This window comes from Cornus florida, unplaced genomic scaffold, assembly GCF_030987335.1.
Source record: "Cornus florida cultivar Cherokee Brave unplaced genomic scaffold, ASM3098733v1 CherokeeBrave_3.0.0_Hap2_Chr11, whole genome shotgun sequence".
Taxonomy (NCBI): Eukaryota; Viridiplantae; Streptophyta; class Magnoliopsida; order Cornales; family Cornaceae; genus Cornus; species Cornus florida.
The window spans coordinates 132,224,547-132,243,905 of record NW_026775581.1 but is presented as its reverse complement, the minus strand read 5'-3'; the positions used below and the strand labels follow the sequence as shown (position 1 = coordinate 132,243,905).

The 19,359-nt window shown below is 35.9% G+C and overlaps 2 protein-coding genes across 4 annotated transcripts; both read right to left on the bottom strand.

Moving 5' to 3' along the window:
• Positions 1-1,410: 1,410 nt before the first annotated feature.
• Positions 1,411-18,668, bottom strand: LOC132284080 (LEAF RUST 10 DISEASE-RESISTANCE LOCUS RECEPTOR-LIKE PROTEIN KINASE-like 1.4). 3 transcript variants are annotated; one of them, XM_059786145.1, is made up of 4 exons: positions 17,688-18,668; positions 3,135-3,176; positions 2,702-3,037; positions 1,411-2,604 (listed from the first exon to the last, which is right to left on the bottom strand). In XM_059786145.1, exons 1-4 carry the CDS (start codon positions 18,523-18,525, stop codon positions 1,673-1,675), a joined length of 2,148 nt encoding a protein of 715 aa, XP_059642128.1. In that variant the 5' UTR covers positions 18,526-18,668; the 3' UTR covers positions 1,411-1,672. The 3 variants fall into 3 exon arrangements, with proteins under 3 accessions (XP_059642128.1, XP_059642130.1, XP_059642129.1); XM_059786147.1 differs by lacking the exon at positions 17,688-18,668 and adding an exon at positions 9,439-10,406; XM_059786146.1 differs by lacking the exon at positions 17,688-18,668 and adding an exon at positions 5,796-7,021.
• Positions 12,980-17,677, bottom strand: LOC132284083 (LEAF RUST 10 DISEASE-RESISTANCE LOCUS RECEPTOR-LIKE PROTEIN KINASE-like 2.7). Its single transcript, XM_059786150.1, has one exon. It carries the CDS (start codon positions 14,899-14,901, stop codon positions 14,083-14,085), a length of 819 nt encoding a protein of 272 aa, XP_059642133.1. The 5' UTR covers positions 14,902-17,677; the 3' UTR covers positions 12,980-14,082.
• Positions 18,669-19,359: the final 691 nt, after the last annotated feature.

Here is a 19,359-nt window from a genome sequence, read left to right as displayed (position 1 = left end):
GAAATTTAAAATTTGAAAATGCCTATACATTTTTGAGCTAATTAAACAATTTTGTAATAAAGCATTATCCAGTGGTGGTAGAGCGTCCAGATCTAAATTTATTCTTAAGGTGTGGTTTTAATTTTTTTTTTCTTTTTTTATTGTAGGAATGGTTAATGAATTATATAATTTATAGGATTCACATGATGTGATGGTGTTTTATTTGTACAAATTTAATGTAAGAAGGATAATTGAAAATGTTGTAAATTATATTGACTTTTACATTGAACAATTATTTTGGATCAACTAAATATAAAAAAGTGGACATTTATTATGGGTTAAAGGGAGTATCTAATTTTGGAAAAAGAAAAAAAGAAGGGAGTATCTAAAATAAAATTATTTGATTAAAGGATTAATTTCATCAAGAAAAATGATTTTAAAATTGAAGAGTAACAGAAAATTCTTTTATCAAATACTTTTAATTAGTAAAAGTGGAACCCCATTTCCTTATATCTTGCATAGATAATCAAGGCCTGAATATAACTATTCTTTCATTAATCATGAACTTCTTTAATAGTTGAAGGATTGAGATATATACATATTTTTAATTATTTTATTTATTTAACATTCTGACTTAGAGTAAATATTAGAATTGTGCAATATTTGATTGATTTTTGTTCCTACTCGGCTAACGACATGACACACTGATGGGAAGACACATGTCTACTTAGAATTTAAATATGTAATTTTATATATATATATATATATATATATATATATATTATGTACGGAGTATATCCCATCAATACATCCAAATAATATACGGGAATGATTTTTGATTTTATTATTCAAGACTCCTGCCACTAAAATGTCTTAAAAGAATAGTCTTACCTCCTCACAAAGAGACTATTTTCCAATTTTGGACCCGTCACCTTTGGATCCTAATAAAGCAACCTGAAAGTTGGGTCAAGATCCACCTCCTGCTTTGTATACTTCCACATACACAAAGGGGAAATAAAAAAGAACTAGATACATACATCGACTCCTTTCATGATAATTGATAAGACTACCAAAATTGTAAAGAAAATTGAATTTTTATTGTAACACGCGCTACTGTATTTCAAAACCTTTATCTTCAAGTTCGCTAGGTCTACAAAACAGTGGGGTGATTTCTTTATTTAGAAAAAGAAAAGGATAAATCTTCGCCAACGCCAAGAGACCTATCATTATGAGTGCCGGCTTAGCACTAAATTGAAAAACTATTATTAATCTGAATACAATTGATAAATAAAAAGCACCCTCATGACAATCATACCATAAGACGTATATATAATGTATTTATTTGGAAAGTAACTCAAAATGTAATGTAAAAACACAAAAGGAATAGACCATGCATTCAAAATCCCAAATGGCTAATACATTACTCAATCATACAAAATGACAATGTATATGTAAATCCAAAATATGAAACATTATTAGGTTCTTGACAGCTATATTTACTATATACATTCCTCCTCAAACTCACTTCTATAGACGTTGTCTCAAGTTTTATCTTTCTATGAACAACAAAACAAAGCGAGGTAGTAGATCAAAGAAAATGAAATTCTAACCCACTCATTAACATCAGTTCACGAGTGTTAACAATACTATTATCACCTACTTTTAATACTTGAAGCAAAATGAAAAGGATATTTCAACCACTAGAATTAGGTGTAGTAGAGCTGCTAACCCATTTATGTGAATCCGGCGAAAATGGGGGAGGGTTAGCCTTCAGAAGCCCAACATCATCCTCCATAATGTCCACAATGTCCACTATCTCTGCTTTCTCTGCATTGTACTCTTCATTCTTGATTCCTTTCAAAGCCTCCAGCACTTCTCCCATTGAAGGCCTCATGTCCTTCTCCTGTTGCAGACAACGGAAAGCTAACTGTGCCACCAATGTAGCCATCCTCCTCACAGTGCTATCTGTTTCAAACCCAATGCTTGGATCGACCAACTCATGCAATGTATGATTTTGGATTTTGTTGACAGCCATGTTAGCCAAATTAATGTCATGCCGATGCCTGTTAGTGTCCACGGCTTGTTTTGATGAGATGAGCTCAACCAAGACAACCCCAAAGCTATAAACATCACTCTTCTCGGTTAGTTGATAGCACTGGTAGTACTCAGGATCAACGTAGCCAGGCGTCCCTTGTGGAGCAGTCGACACATGGGTTACATCATTGGGAAACAAGCGAGACAGACCAAAGTCAGCCACTTTTACGTGGAAATCATTCTCCAGGAGAATGTTGTTGGTTTTAACATCGCGATGAATGACATCCGATGCATGAAGGTAAGCCAGAGCCTCAGCTGTTTCTATGGCAATGTTCAATCGGACAGGCCAAGAAAGCAAACCAGAATTTGATCGTTTTCCATGTAGATGATCGGCCACCGTTCCGTTAGAGATATACTCATAAACAAGGAGGAGTTCTCGGCTTCGTTTTGATGTGCATCCATGTAGTGTCACAAGGTTCTCATGCCGTAAAGTAGTCAGGATCCGAACTTCATTCACAAATTGCTCCACACGCTTGAAATTGTTCTCGTATAGACGCTTAACTGCAACTATGCGACCATCTTTGAGCTTGCCTGATAGAATTGAAAGAACCAGTTCAGAAAGACAACCAATTATAAAATGACTAGTTATATTGGTATAGATTAGATAAACAAGGGTTTATCCTCATACCATAGTACACAGTGCCAAAGCCACCATCTCCAAGTTCTCTAGAAGCATCAAAATTTTCAGTGGCTTCTTCGAGTTCAGCATAGGTGAAGACCTGAGCTCCAAAGTAGGTGCTTGCATTTTCAAGATCGGACTTTGAGGAGGGATAAGAAGGAATGCTTTGGGAGAAATTAGTTGAAGGAGTGGTAGTAAGGCCTTTACTTGAAGGAGGAGCCTCAAGGTCTTTGCTTTTAGTTTGCAAAGATGCTGCAGCAAGCCGTTGTTTTTTCTTTTGTCTCCAGGATAAGAAAAACCATACTAGGCCAACGCAAATAAAGACTGTACCTCCAATGGCGAGGCCTGGAAATAAAAGAAAAGGAATTAAACTTCTTTACCAAGCCACTAACCATGTTGGAACTTGAAATTATCAACGATTCCTAACGGTATGGCATAATACCTATTGGAAGTGTCACATTTTCACTTTTCTTGCCACTGCTCCCTGCAACAATCATGAGATCCAGTAACGTTAGATGAAACAGGAATGACTAAATCGAATTAGATTAGATAGTGATCCATAGTTGAATTGTATTCTTCCAATTAGTCTGTTGGTAACTGATCTTCTCTTTACAACCCTTTTCAATAAACTAATCCACTTAGATTGTTAGCTAGCAGTCTGTATAGATGCAAACATCCTTTCACTGAGTTCAAACACCAAGTAAGAAGCAAGTGATGATTTTGAAAGCACTGAAATAGAAAAAGGATCTACTAAAATATTTCTTCTCTCGAATGCCCAAGAAACAAAAATGCAGGTAATAGAAAGTCAAATTAAAGATTTGCTATGTAAAATTTCAAAGAAATAGATGAGCTTGTAACTCGTTGTATTGAATGTGCCATTGCAGTTAACCACAAACAAAATAAGATAAAAAGAGTATAAATAGTCCATCTCAAACTGTTCCATATAGCCCAAATTTTGCCATTACGTTGTTAGCTTATCACCCTTTATAAAGTTGATCATCTCGAGCATTGCTGTGAATAAATTAAACCTTGTCCAGAATTGCCGGTGGTGTTCATAGATCAAAAGTAAACACCAGAGCAATGAACCATAAAATCAGAGATTAATATTGATAAACAATAGATACAAAAGGGGCACATCCCATCTCGCATTAAACTAATACAGACACGAAATGAAATAACTGGAACTTCAGCAACCAATAATTTTGTTTTTGGTTTCTTCTCTGTAATTCCTTTATTTTATTTTATTTTTTGTAATTTCCCATATTCGAAAAAGTCAAATTTGAAAAAAAAAGAAAAAAAAAAAAAAAAGGGGAAAATGAAATAAATCAAACTTATCAGTGAAAGTAGAAAGAGGACCAAGGAATTTCAGGTAGATAGGATACCATATTAAACTAGAAGTATCTCATGGAGTAGAACTTTTATTACAGCATCTTGTGATCCAATTAGAGGATCAACAATATAAAGAATTAATATGCACAGCGACATTATTCTAACAGTGGTGAAAGTCGTATAATTCCAATGAAAAAAACACAAAATCCTCCATAAAATTAAAGGGAAGGAGAACAAGGAAACAGTCTCAACACTTTTCAGGAAAGTTTCAGCATCAGAGCATTTGATTTAAAAAGAAATGTCCTTGTACAAACCAAATATGTGAGATGATAAAATGCACAATTTGTGGCAGTTTCCCAGCTATTAAATTATGTAAATAAAGAATCTTCAAATACAGCATCCAAAAACTATCACTTGTGGAACTTCAATATCCACGGTTTAAAAGGAAAACTACAAATAACAGGAAACCTATCTGATTTTGTGCCTTGGCTTCGCAAATTCTGCATTGAAGTTATATATTAAGATATATACACAGCACAAGTATGTGCACATCGTAGGTGTGAGACCCCATGCAAAGGGGTAACTATGTCTATTGGGAAAAGACGAGATTTTGCAACTGGCAAATGAGCTCTGTGAAGAACTACAGGCCGTTTGGCGAATTAGATGCAACCACCCTAGCTTGGCATATTTCACACTGTTAAATTATTTAAATTCAGAATGTTGACAACAAGGTAAGGGAAGTTGAGTTGTACCTTGGGTACCATTCCAATTCTCTGCAGCATGTCCTATTCAATTATGTTGAATAAAATCTATTATTAATAACTATGCAACCGAGTCATGATGACTACAAGGAGCACTTAGTTAAAGAATAAAGAATTCCAGACTTGTTCAAAATCAGATTTTGTGGGCATGTTGAAGTCCAGTTACGGAAACAACTAATCTATTTCAGGACCTAGGCATCATGGTCAGCCATGTTGGTTCCAAAAGGTTCTAGTTCAGGACCTAGACAATGGTTGGTGAAGTTGGTTACAGAAGGTATGGCTTCTCTAAGTCTTTATGTTTCATATATTGTACACCCACATTTCTAAGAAAAGAACATATTATCAACAAAGAGCAGTACAACAAATTTGAAGTTCCATGTTCTATTTATGTAAGACAGAAAAATTCATCAATCTATTGTATTCTGAAATTAGAGGACCATAAATGTGGGAAATCATAGGGATTGTGAAGTGTGAAAGTACAACAATGTTTCTTTAAGAAAGATGAGAGAAGACTGATGGAATTGAGCTAATAGAGGATAACATGCCAAAAGGTGAATTAAATTTTTTATGTTGGGTACTCTTAAGACCCTAAAATGCTAAGAATAAAGAGAGAACTAACCATGCACTGATGGTCACACTACATTTATAGACACGGAATCAGAAGTCAAAAACATTTGCCTACACTTCCAGAGATGAGACCACAATTAATGAAGGTGACCAGATATACTACGCACTATACTCTATTTGCTATGCCACATCCACCATATATAAGTGCCTTGTCAAACATAATTTAATGATAATACTACTCCCATAAAACACTATTCAACAGTAATCAGCAAAGCATTTCTATGTAAAAAACCAATTAAATTAAATTATACTAACCTCTTTACCTGGTTTGGGGGGAAAGAGTACTCTTTCCTCCCATTCAATTATACTCGAATGATATTGAATTATGAATAAATCTTTAACAAGTAACAATAACTATCACTTATATGGCAAGAAAGGTACAGTACCTGCTCTTAGACTAGGACTAGGAGGAGATTTATTTACAGGGCACTGTCCATTACTGCACATACAAACAGGTTGTTCCGAATTCGAATCAAATGTGCATCGCCCACCAAGTCGGGTACATTCCGAGCACTGATTATCATATGGGTCACTATAATTCACGCTAAAACCTTCCATCAAAACATCCCTCAGAGTCAAAGTGGACCGATTGCCGATGAGCCTCTCACCGGCCTCCCTGAGTACTGGAACCGTGATGCTAACATTGCAACTAATGAACTGGACTATCGGATCACTTGGAACCGGACCAATCAAGTAAATAGCAACACTAGAAATTAATCCACTCACACTGCAATTAAACAGATTGTGAGCTTCAACGCTTATAGTCGGAGGAGAACAACCATAGAACAGCGTAAGATCCTCATTTCTCAAATTGGTGTCGAAAATAGTAGAATCGAGAGTGGAGTTAATGAATTTTGGGGGACAAGTGTTGTTCCATAGGTCTAACCTGGCAAGGGTTATGGTTTTTTCAGTTTGGTTTATCTGAAGAACTCGGTAAGTCACCGAGTTGGTGGTGAACTCGGTGTGGTTGTCCCGGCATGTGAGTCGGAACCCAGGTGGGCCGCAAGAGTCGGGTCGGTCGCCGCCGGTGAATGGATAGGTAATGTTGCTGATCGAACCGCAGGTGAAGGTAGGGTCACAATCGGAGTAGGTGACGTCATTGCAAAACGACGGCGTGAGGTAACCGGAGAAGACGACGAGGACGGCGGCGACGATCGTAGAGAAGGAGAAAAGAGAAGTGGAGGAGTGAGAGAGCGTCATTTGGGTGGAGGAGTGAGAGAGTCATGGTGCGTAGGACAGAGAGAGGATTTGAAGCAGTGTGAGAGTGGTTGGAATTTTGAACGTTGAATTACCTGGGACGAAGCCTGGCTGGCTGGCTGCTTTCGTTGACTCGAGACTGTTGTGGGGTCTGTTTTCGTGCCATTCCAATTTGCCACCCACAAACATATATATATATATTTATGTAAACTGCCAAAAAAACACCCTAATTATTTATTCTGCATATAACACCCTTTTATTACAAAATATGCATATAACGTTTATTTTGAAAAATTGGTGCAAATTGCCCCTTCCGTGAGTGTGCCGTCAGATATAGCCGTTAAAAAGCCCATGTGACAGTCACGTGTCATAAATTCCCTCCTTAATTCCAAAATTGCCCCTCTCTCGTCTCTCTCTCCTGCCTTCTCTCCCTCCTCTCCCCTCTTTCTTCTCTGATACGCTTCAAAACCCAGTCTTTTACCTACCAGGACCTCCAGAAAAAGCATGCTTCAATTCCCATTATTAACCAATCAGAAACTCCTACAACATATACTCAGTAGAAGAAATTGGAAAGAAAAAAAAAAACAGAAATCTCATATTTTCCATGGAAGAAAGCAATCAGAAAATCAGAATTTAATAAAGAAAAAAATATGTTACTGGGCACTGGATAAGGACTATTCGCAGTGATTTTACAGATCTTTATTTCGCCCTGATGATAGTAATTAGACCTCACTTACCCTGGGTGTTACCCATTATCTTCTTCTCTTTTCTTCGGCCTCTCCACCACCGCCGCTGCCGCTGCCACTTCTACAATTAGAGGGCGAAGACGAGGAAGATGAGGCGGAGGAAGATGATTGGTGAGTCTCTTCTCTCTATTATTGAATCAATGTTGGAACCTTTTGAAGAGGATTCCAGCACATTTTGACCTATATTAGAGTCTTATTTGTCATAAAATTTAAATATCGGTATTATATATATATTTGAAATGTTCTTTTAAGTGTATTCAGTATTTTAAATTACTCGTAGTGCACATTATAGTTTTGTAACTGTTCAATTCAAACTTCGTTTGATCGATCTTATCCTTAGAAGTCAACCTCATCCCATCGAGATGCCCACACCTCTTGATTTATCATATAAGACACTATTATTGTTATGGAATAATTTTGGTCAGCAATAAAATAATTAACAATAAAAAAAAAATTATGAAATAATTAATATTTTTTTGTTAAATGATAAAATCTGGACTCCTTCGCTACGCATGGTGTGTACCCACCGGTATAGTTGATCTCGAAACATCTCATGTATAAGAAAAAACAATAGTCAATTAATTTAGAGTTACCAAATTAATTTAGATTTACCAACTCTTGGTTTTAATTTTGTTATACATGGGAAACGAAACTAACTCGAATCCCCACAAAAGCTTAAATGGCCAAAATTCTCAACCACCGATCGCATCTGGAAAGTACGAGAGAACCAAACATATACTGTATATATTATATTGTATTATCACAAGAACAAAAACCAAGTCAATAAAGACTGCTTTCACACACACAAATAGTGTTATTATTATAATGATAACTAATCTAGCTTTAAATTAACTAATTAATTTAATTTTTAATTACCAACGTAAGAGTCATATGTAGACTTTCGGAAGCATTAACCTGCCCACACGCGCTACAGGAATGGTTGATTCACCGTGTTTGGTTGTAGGGTCACCTCTAATCAGACTACCGGCACGATTAATATGTATTTTTCCAATTAAAAGCACGATTAATATTATCATTAATAATTTATAGAAAATGAAAGCTACAAGTCAAAGTTGGAGGAGTCAATATTGATAATAAAGTAAGAAGAAAAAATGGTATGGAAGCACTCCAAAGGCAACCCTATTCAGCAGGTTTGTGTGACAAGCCCATTTTGTTATTTTGGGTACATACTTGGTTTAGGCCTTGGAAATGAACCAAACTTCCGAGATGTCAACATTGACTACAGCTAGAGGGTGTTACTCTATAACCAAAGTTGAAAAATGGCAACTTAGGCTTTCACAATTTTTCCAATGGAGGATGGACAGTGGAGGTTTCTTACCTATATAGTGTACACTTCGACCATTTCCGAAAATCACATACTTTGTTCAGGAGCACTGCCCACTTACATCCCTTCTCAATATTGGCAACGAAGGATGGACAATTGGACAGTGGAGGCTTCTTACATGGTATACAACGAGTATATTTGCATTTAAAGACACTATAAATGAGTATTACCCTGCCTAGGTGAGGTGCTACTTGACCATTACATTATTTTGCGAGATGGAACATAAATTCTCGTGTTTGTTAGTTTAAACTTTTATCATTATAACAACTTATTAATAGGATTAATATGCCCCTGCCCTCATAACTTCTCCCGGTCCTTTCTATACTGCCATGCTAAATTAAAAATCCAGACAACACTTGTGATCAAAAGGCTAGGCTGCGTCTATCTCATCTTGGATTGAGTCATTCACACAAATAATTACTTGTTCACTTGAATGATCAATTGATGGATAGATATACCTAATTCAAGGACACTTGTGAAAGTTGCAATTGATTGCACCTTCAAGGACACTTGTAAATTCCAGGACTATATATAAAGTTTGTATACCATAGTCGACCTAGTGATTTTGGACCATGAGAAACCTCTGGAGCTAGCCTGGAATGCCTATGAAGAAGTGAAAAACAAGGACGAAATCCTTAGACCAGCCGACAATCTATAGCTATCATGGACCTTATTATCTTCTGAATATATGAGTTATAGCTAAACGTACAAGATGGAGCAAGAAGATTAGGGGGCACATACCAGTTCCGCTTGGAATCCCATTACACTGTAACGTATAAGGTTGATCCGAGCAGTAGCAAGTAAACAAATTCGAATCATTATACCCACATCGCCCACCGGATTTCACACATTGGCTGCAGACTGCATCATTTGCTTGCCACGACAACCCAAAACCACCCTCAAGAGCTGCTTCAAGACGTTTTGAAGGTGAAGTAGTGCTTGTTAAATCTAAAGCAGTCGTAGCTGCTGATTGGGAAACTTGAACTATGACTTCGTTACTGCATGTTAACCCAGGAATGGTACCGGTCCCTGAAAAGGGCTCGTAATAGCTGTTGTTGTTATTACTATTCGCTGGGCAACTAAACTGTCTAGGCACAGGCACTTGGACAGGAATCGAGGGGCAACCATACAATAGAGTCAAGTTGGCAATATCAGAAGAATAGCTGAAGAGACTCCAATCCAAGGTAGCATTAACAAAATTTGTTGGACAAATATTATTCCACAAATCGTCTCTAGCAACTGTGAGTTTCTGTACTGTGCTGTTGATTTCTAGAACTCGGAATGTTGTTGACAGAATTTTGAGGCTTGTGACATCTCCTTGGCAACTTAGGTTGAAACCTGGGTGACCACAGTACCCAGGTCGATTCATTCCCCAGAAAGGATAGCCTATCTTGGAAATTTTTCCACACCCAAACAACTGATCACCACAGGTCGTGAATCGGTCATCATTGGCACACACAGATCTCGGCACGCGGATTAAGATGAAGATCATGAACAGAAAGATGAGAAAGGAGGTTGGGAAGAGGTGGGGATCCATTTTTTCAGAGTGAGATGAGCTACGAAAATTTTGAAGCTACCCCAAATTCATAAGAGGGGATGGAGTGTCCTCAAATTCAAACCCAGGATGTGGACACTATTGAAAATTTGATTTTATCAGCAACTATCACAACAAGAAACTGAGTACCATTGACAAAGTAGAGCACATTTGTGGAAGCTTAATTTTCAAATAGGTGGAAGCTTCTATTGGAATGGAAAAAGTTGACATAGTCTAAATAAATACAAATCTAAAATAGCAAACGTTTTCTGCACGGGATTTAGATAGATTATTTATGACCATGCATTTACAACTTTTTTTTTTTTGAATTTTTTTTTATATATATATAAAGAGAATAATTACATGATGGCCCACTTGAAACCGAAAGGGTACCAACAAAATTTGGAATTCTAGGTGGGCTGGTGGGGTAAGCATATCAACCTCACAAGAAAGCAGCTGCTTTTGGATTTTAATATTAACACCACCATGATCAAAGTCAAAAACAGCAGTACCCGGATTCACATTAAACATGTCCAATGAGTTTTAAATCGCATCTACGAATAGAGGAAAAATTGCATATATCTGATCCTTTTCAAATCCTTCAAATGGACCCTAACTCTATAATAAAAGGAGCCTCACACATTCTAACCTTTATATACAAAAATTAAGATGACCCCACGTAATTGTTGTTCGAAGATTCAATATACATGGCATATAGAATCTGATTATCTGTCCAACTAGAAGGATTGGAATGGTTGGGAAGGATGATTTTGGCATAATATAACTAGTTTGGTGAACTAAATTTGATGCCATTAATGGCTTCTTGAGAAGTCAACTTGCTGACATGAGGTGAGCTAGTGGGCATGTAAAAGTCCAGAAATTGTGCTCTTAATGTTGCAAAATTACCAACATGTCCAACATGGCAGGTAAAATTCCCTAAGTTCGGGTAAACCAAGTCACTACTAAAATGCCAAAAGGAAATGATGACAACTAAGAAAAAGGTGAAGCCTAAGTACTTTATTTTGCTGAGTTATATGGAGTCTGATGGAAATTTTGGTAATTTTGAATTATATCCTTGCAAAAGTACTAGATTGATCACATTATTTTGATCACTACAAAAAGGGCTAACCGTATCTTCTACGGAATTAAGGAACCAAAATCTACCCAAAAAGATAATAAAGAAAAGAAATTAGCCACACTCAACATTTCTTTTAAAGTGTTTCATTCAAACCTACCAAAAACTCACTTGGCTTATCAATCAATATATTTCATAGCATCCCAAAATAAAAGTAAGCAAAGAACAAATATCTAGATTTAAAAGTCCCTTCCACACGTTTAATTTGGAGGAGGTTTTAAGACACGTGAAAAGAACCATGCACGAAAAATATCTAAAATCAATGAATCTATATATGTGTTTGCATATATAATGATATAATATAAAATACCTTTGTAATACCTTTGTAATATTTATTACAGTAAAATTTTGTTGTGAATAAAACTTGCCAATAAACTTCCACAACTATTAAAAGTAATTATATTTTGCTTACTTGGATTCTACATACTTGGTATATGTGGTTGTTAATCTACCTATTAGAGTATATAAAAGTAGTTGCAGGCACCATCATATTCATCCTCCAAAAATTTTGGTGAGATCCAACACCAAACACATCAAATATGTACGCATCCAATACATTACTGTTGGTGACTGTTGGAGAATAAATCCAAGTTAACAAGTGGAAGGTTAAAATAGAATAGGTGTGATCACTGGTGTGATGATTAGAACTAAGATGAGGAGATGCAACTCAAATTCAAACAAACACACTCAATCCCTATTACATGGATCTAGGGGTGGGGGCTTGGGCCCACCAAAAAAATATTTATATTATACCTAATTTTAGCCCAGTCCAAAAAAATAAAAAATTTATTATTATTATTAGTTCATCCAAAAAAATATTAGTTCATCTCATTAACAATTTCTAAGTCCGCCCTTGACTAATAGGCACCATGTAACCTAAAAATACACTCTTTAAGTGGGTTCAAACCAAAGGTCAGATGGTCCAAATCACAAACCCAAATCCAAGCCATGGGTCAAGCGATCCAAAGTTACAAACCACATAAACCTAAATCCGATGTATCGCGCCATATAAAAATTGGTCCAAGTCAAATGACCAAACTCAGAGGTGCAAATTATCTTAAATACATAGTATCTAATATATACTAGCCTCGTTCTAGATTCTTTATATTTTATTTTATTTATTATTATTATTTTATTTTGTTTTGTTTAATCTTGAATACTATATTTTCCACCAATGCTTTGACATTTAGAAGTTTAATGTTTACTTTGCATTGAACTTTATAAAGACATCAATCTTGACTGATAAATCAGTGGATTGTGATTATTGCTTCTCCGATGTGGGATGTTTTTGGATGCATCAGTGATGTGGAAATTACCATCAAAATACACCAGTGTGAGCAATATTCCTATTGTTAGAGAGAGCTTAGTTACACAATTCGTCCACAGTGTGCCGAATTTTTTTTTATTTATGAAATGAGCAGAAGATCCGGAGCTCGCCACAATAAACCAACCCAAAGCCTCTCAAAAAAGGATTGGTGATTGACGGTGGAAGGTGCGATTTTCTTACTAATTCACTTTATACACTTAAATTTATATGGAACACTTATATTATCATATATAGATTTATTATTTATATTATTATTCAATATATAAATTAATTACTTAAACTGCACATGTGCCCCAGTTATATGGCATTGCTATACTACCATATATATATATATATATATATATATATATATATATATGTTTGAAAATATATCACTAAAAAACTTTCCAATTGGAGAATATTACAAAAAAAACCACGCATTTATTAATGAAAAAAGTTAGCTTATTTATTATATATATATATATATATATATATATATATATCATTAATTGAATAAATAACAATGAATATATTTGCATATGGATTTAAATAAATAAAAAAAAAAAAACAAAATATCTATATGCCATGACCTTATATAATTTTATTTAAACTTAGTATATAGACGCTCCCACTTTTAAAAAATTTAGACTTTGACGCACTCGCTCCCGCTCCATGTAACTTAGTGAGAGAGGCTTTCTAAACTAAAGACCAATGGTGGTAAATACTTTAATATATGAACTAAAGTCACACAATTCTTTTAGATGGGTGTCACTCTCATGTTTCATGTGCACTTTCACCCTCTCTTTTTTAATTAAATTTTGTAGTTTTCATGCTCCACTCTCACTCTTACTTTCATTCTTGCTCTATATGACTTGTAGTCTGTATGGAGGCATTTAGCAGTTTTGTATGACACTACCATTTTATTATTTTGGGTATCCATTTTTCAATATGTATGTAATTCCTTTTGAAGGTAAGAGCTAGTGAAGGGAAGCAGATAAGCACGATATTTTGAAGGTTTTTGATGTACTTGGACAGGATCAAGAACGAGGCTGGATTGGGTATATGTGACAGAGCAAGTTCTAGGATTTAAACCAAGCTTCCGAGACATCAATATTGACTACTGCTAGAGGGTATTATGTACCCTATAACCAAAGTTGAAATAGGCACCAAAAACTATAAGTCACTTTGTAAACTCCAGGACCATATATAAAGTTGGAAAACTTGGAAAAACATAGTCCTAGTGATTCTGGACCATGAGAAACCTCTGGAGTTAGCCTGGTATGAGTCGTATGACTATGAAGAAGCAAAAAAACAAGGACAAAAGCTTAGACCAGCCAACAATCTAGAGTGATCATGGACCTTTACCTTCTAAACATATGAGTTATAGCTAAACAAGATCGAGCAACAAGATTAGGGGCACATACCAGTTCCACTTTGAGTCCCATTACACACTAATGTATAAGGTTGATCCGCGCAGTAGCAAGTAAACAAATTGGAATCCAAATCATACCCACATCGCCCACCAGATCCTACACATTCGCTGCAGATTGTATCATTTGCTTGCCACCGCAACTCAAAACCTTGGTCGAGAGCTGCTCCAATCATTATTGAAGGTACCGTGGTTGTTAAAGCCACAGCTGCTGTTTGGAAAACATGAACAATGAGTATGTCACTGCATGTTGAAGTTGATGACCCTTCAATGGTGATGGTCCCTAAATAGGGCGCGTAATAGCTGCTGGTGGCGGTACCATTCGGTGAGCAACTAAACTGACTAGGCAGTAGTGCTTGGCCAGGAATTAAGGGGCAACCATAGTAGAGAGTGAAGTTCACTGTATTGGAAGTATAGCTGAAGAGGTTGGAATCCAAGGTAGCATTATAGAGATATTTTGGACAAATATTATTCCAGAAATCATCTAGAGCAACCGTGAGAGTTTGTGTTGTGTTGTCGATATCTAGCACTCGATATGTTCTTGACCGAATTGTGAGCCTTGGGACATTTTCTTGGCAGCTTAGGTTAAAACCTGGGTGACCACAGTATTCGGGTCGGTTCCCTCCCCAGAAAGGATAGCGCATGTTCGGAAGGTTTCCACACTGAACCAGCTGATCACGGCAAGTTGTGAATCGCTCATCATCGGCGTATACAGATCTCGGGGCATGGATTAAGATGAAGATCATGAACACGAGGATGAGAAAGGAGGTTGGGAAGAGGTGGGGATCCATTTTCAACATAGAGAAATAGAAATAGATGAGCTATGAAAATTTTGAAGCTACCCAAATTCATAGAGGGGATGGAGCATTCCGTCAAACTTACACACTAGAAATTTTGATTTCTCATCAACCATCATAACTAGAAGAAAATGAGTACCATCGACAAATAAATGTAAGCTTCTGTTGCAATTGAAAAGGTTAACATAGTCTAAATAAATACAAATATTTAATGTTTTCTCTGCACGGAATCTATGAGAAAGTATTACTATGTGTACTCCAAATCAATTCATAGTCATACTTTTTTCCTGAAAGCTCCTCATTTCAAATTGAAATTTGAATGACTGGCCGAGAAAGCATATCCACCTCTGAGGAAACCAACTGATTTTTCAATTTTAATATTAACACCACTATGACCGTTGTAACACGTCAAAAGATCAAAGTCGAATAGCCGCCCAGATTCTAGAATTCCTAGCACTAAATATATAAGAAATTCGAGGGTGGACAACTGCAAAATTGCTCTATTGTAATTCCGAAGGTACGAATTCATGACCAAAAATAACATATACATGTTATGTCCTAACAGTCCCTTTCTAAGGCGAATTCATTTCACGATCTCTCTCTCTCAATCCTATCCCTGTCCCTATCCCACAATTTCATCCCAATTTTATCTCACATACTCTCTTGTGGCCACTACGTAGGCACAGTCATGCCAGAAAGATACAAGTTAGCTTCTAAGAGAGAGTTCACTCATGATCGAAAAGTTTCAGTTTGATTTAAGATTAGCAATATAAAAATCCTAGTAAATAATCTGGTCAACAATGACTAGAAATTTATGAACTAGCGGCAAAAACAAGGATATAGTCTAACAACAAAGACTCTTGCCTTCGTTGGCCCACCTGAAATTTTCTCGATAATTGCTATGTGAATGTGGGATAAGTGAACTGCATGTGCTCGGTGGTGAATTATAGGTTACTCAAAGAGGCCTGACACTACCATCATCGGACAAAAATAAATAAATTTTAGGTAAAACTAGAACTAAAAAAATGGCCTTGGTCTAAACAAATTGTGCCTCATCGACTTTTTAATAACCTGTGGGAACTTTGTAACCTGCTTTTGATGAAAAGGACAGATGAATAGAGATGTTCATTTTGATGAACATCAGAACAAGATGTTGAAAAAGATGGGATTCATCGGGACAATACTTGGGTCCAACACTTCATCCAACCTGCTGATGTGGCCCAATAGATCTAAAATAAGAGTCCAAAAATAAAAGTTAGATTTAAAATACATGTCCAAAAGCAAAAATTAGACAATGTCCGATTTAATTTTAACACTTACGGCGCCTTTTCTTGTAAGGAGGGTAGATTTTGAGGACGAAATGTTCACAATTTTATTGGGTCACATTAGTAGGTTGAATGAAGTTCATCTAATTTGAATTGGACCCAAGTATTGTTCATTGATCAAACTTTCGATTTGATTTAAGAGACATGTTTAGTCTAGGCATTAGAAAGCAGAAAGTTAAGTGATTGAGGACAGAGAGGAAAATAAGATGAGGCAAGAAAAAAAGTCGTCATCCTCTGTTTGGTTATGAAGAGAAGCAGAGAGATGGTTAACAGAGGAACCACTAACTTCTTTTTGGTCACTTAGAAAATTAGAAAGAACAGACCAATTTTGGTAATTTGAATTAAACGTTCAACATTTCTTTCAACTTTTAATTCATACCTACCAAAAACTCAAACTCATCTTACTTTTCATAAGATCCCAAAATAAAAGTAAGCAAAGTACAAAAGCCATCCACATGTGAAAGTCCCTTCCACGCGTTTAATTCCATCGACCATCAGACCTTTCCGATAATAGAGATATTTCTCAAATTTATTTAGAAGGAAAAAGAAAACCCCATTAGACTGCTTTTGGAGGAGGTTTTTAAGACACGTGAAAAGAACCATCGATGAGGGATTGAGGGGTATCTTAGATCAATCTACCTATATGTGTGTGCTTATAATAATAATAATATATATATATATATATAATAAAAAAATACCGTTGTAATCTTTTGACATGTAGAAGTTCAATGTTTACTTTGCATTGAACTTTGTAAAGAAATCAATCTTGCAGATACTTCGTGAAGTTAAATAATAATAGTGGATTGTGATTATTGCATCTCCCATGTGGAACTTGGGACTTTATGAAATCATCACCGAATCAAAATACATTAGTATGAGCAAAGTTAGTCAAAAAAAAATAATAATAATAAATAAAAAATCTACATATATAGAATCCAAATTAGAGTCACACTTCATTGATGCTATCTAAAGTAGGACCAATGGTGATAAATATTTTAATATGTGAGTTAAGTCACTTAATTCTTTTAAATGAGTGTTACTGTCATATTTCGCGCATACTTTCACTCTCATTCTTATTATATGTGACTTAAATTTTGTCATTTTATATCCTCCCGTTTTTGTATAACTTAGTTAAGGTTAATTATTCGATTTAAATTTGAGTCTCTCAAAAAATTATACAAACTGTAATTTTTCCAAATCCTACCCGCTCAATTCAACTAAATCTCATGTTCCCTACTGTATTGTGAATAGATAATTCTATTCATAGTGAGAGTCAACTAACCGACTACTTACATGAGAGAGAAAACTTTGCGAGTCCCACCATGTTTTGGAGTCTCAGCAAAACCCTATCTCTTGATTTACAATATGGACTATGGTAATAGGAAAAAGATTTTTAAGCTGATAAGAGACCGACAACTTTTGTGCAAAATAGAAGGAAGTGATTTATAAATATGGAGGACTTACCCGGGTTTTGTATAGACAACGTTGTACCTCCGATAGCCGTTGGGCACTTACTGGACAGGTAAGGCGGGTCGGGGCAATAACAGGTGGATTGTTTTGAAGCAACATCATACCCACACTGTCCATTTGACCCGGTGCAGTCGCTGCACACTTTATTATCCACCTTCCATCTAACCTCGAACCCGTCTCGGACTACTTTATCCCAATCTGTAACCTTCGTGGATTCTCCCAAATCCATTTCTTTAAATACTGGAACAATAACACTGGCATTACAATAGATCCCAGGGCCTAGGGCTCCAAGGACGACATAAACACCATTATGTCCACAGGAAGTAATTGGGTCTAAAACAGGAAGGTTAATACCCGTAAGGTTAAGTGGGTTAAGCCCCGGCGGCAGGTTAAATGAAGTCGGGCAGCCAAAAAGATAGGTGATGTTAGGATATTGAGAGGCAAAATCGAAGATAGCATAATCAAGAGTGGTGTTAACTAATTTCTGTGGACAAGTTGATTCCATAACATCTTCTCTAGCAATCTTCATAACTTGTGTGGTCTGATCCAAACCCAGTACTCTGTATGTCAAGTTCATGATGTTGATAGTGGTGATATTGTTGTTCTTGCAATTGAGGACTAGTCCCGGATAGCCGCAGTTTTTGGGTTGTTCCTGTCCGCGGAAAGGATAACCTATTCCGGTGATGGTGCCACAGCTGAACTTTGTACCACAGGTTTTGAGGTACAATTGGTATGGGTTGCTCAAAGACGGTGGAATTTGAACCAAAATTAAGAATTGTAGGAAGAAAAGCGGGAAGAAGAAATTAGAGGTTGAGAGGATTTGGGAATCCATTTGAAGGAAGCCGAGTGAAGAGAGAGTGTTTGGGAGATGATGATATTGATGAGTAATGGGGAATAGTTAGGTGGTTGAGAGCGGATGGAGGAATCTGGAACTAGACATGACTTCACTAGATGGTAAAGATCACTCAAAGGAAATGTGACTCAGAAAGACCCGGGATTTTTCTTGACTTATTAAGACTCTCATGATGTTGATATGTTTATATCAATATTACTAATACGTACTTAGTATTTGATACTTGTTGTACAATGTGAATTGTATTTTAAAATTATACCAATGACATTGTTTAACAAGCCATCAAAAGAAAAGGATCACAAAAATGTCCAATAAATTGGCCAACATATTGTATAATAGTCTTTAATAATAAAAAATTACCCCTCCCCTCCAAATTCCCAATACGTAAGAATCAGTTCAGAAATCTAAGAGGGGAGCACCTTTCAAAGACCTTACTAATCATCACGAAACTGCTCTTGTACGTTAACAATTTAAGATAAAAATATAATATAAATTATCAATTAACTGTTATAGTCACCTAAATAATAATTTCACACGGATTGGTTTGTGATATAACAATTTAAATTTCTATTTATCATATGTGAAATGTGAACTCAGAGCATTTAGATAACTTGCAAGACAGAGACTCTTGAATTCAAATTAAGTCTTGTAATAATCCAACTAACTCTGATTCTTCCTTACTTTAAATAATCACTTTTGCAATTGTGTTGGGACTTGGGATGAAAAATATTAGCTAGAACTTAATTGGATTAGATTTGTATTAAGGATTAGCTAGAACTCAATTGCAACTCAAGCTGAGTTCAACTAGTTTTT

Excerpts from the sequence above, each read along its gene's own strand:
- LOC132284083 (XM_059786150.1), bottom strand. The coding sequence starts at position 14,901 with ATGTTGAAAATGGATCCCCACCTCTTCCCAACCTCCTTTCTCATCCTC.
- LOC132284080 (XM_059786145.1), bottom strand. The coding sequence starts at position 18,525 with ATGGATTCCCAAATCCTCTCAACCTCTAATTTCTTCTTCCCGCTTTTC. Across the intron at positions 3,038-3,134 it reads AAATGTGACACTTCCAATAG|GCCTCGCCATTGGAGGTACA; the intron begins GTATTATGCCAT and ends TTTTATTTCCAG. Across the intron at positions 2,605-2,701 it reads CTTTGGCACTGTGTACTATG|GCAAGCTCAAAGATGGTCGC; the intron begins GTATGAGGATAA and ends CAATTCTATCAG.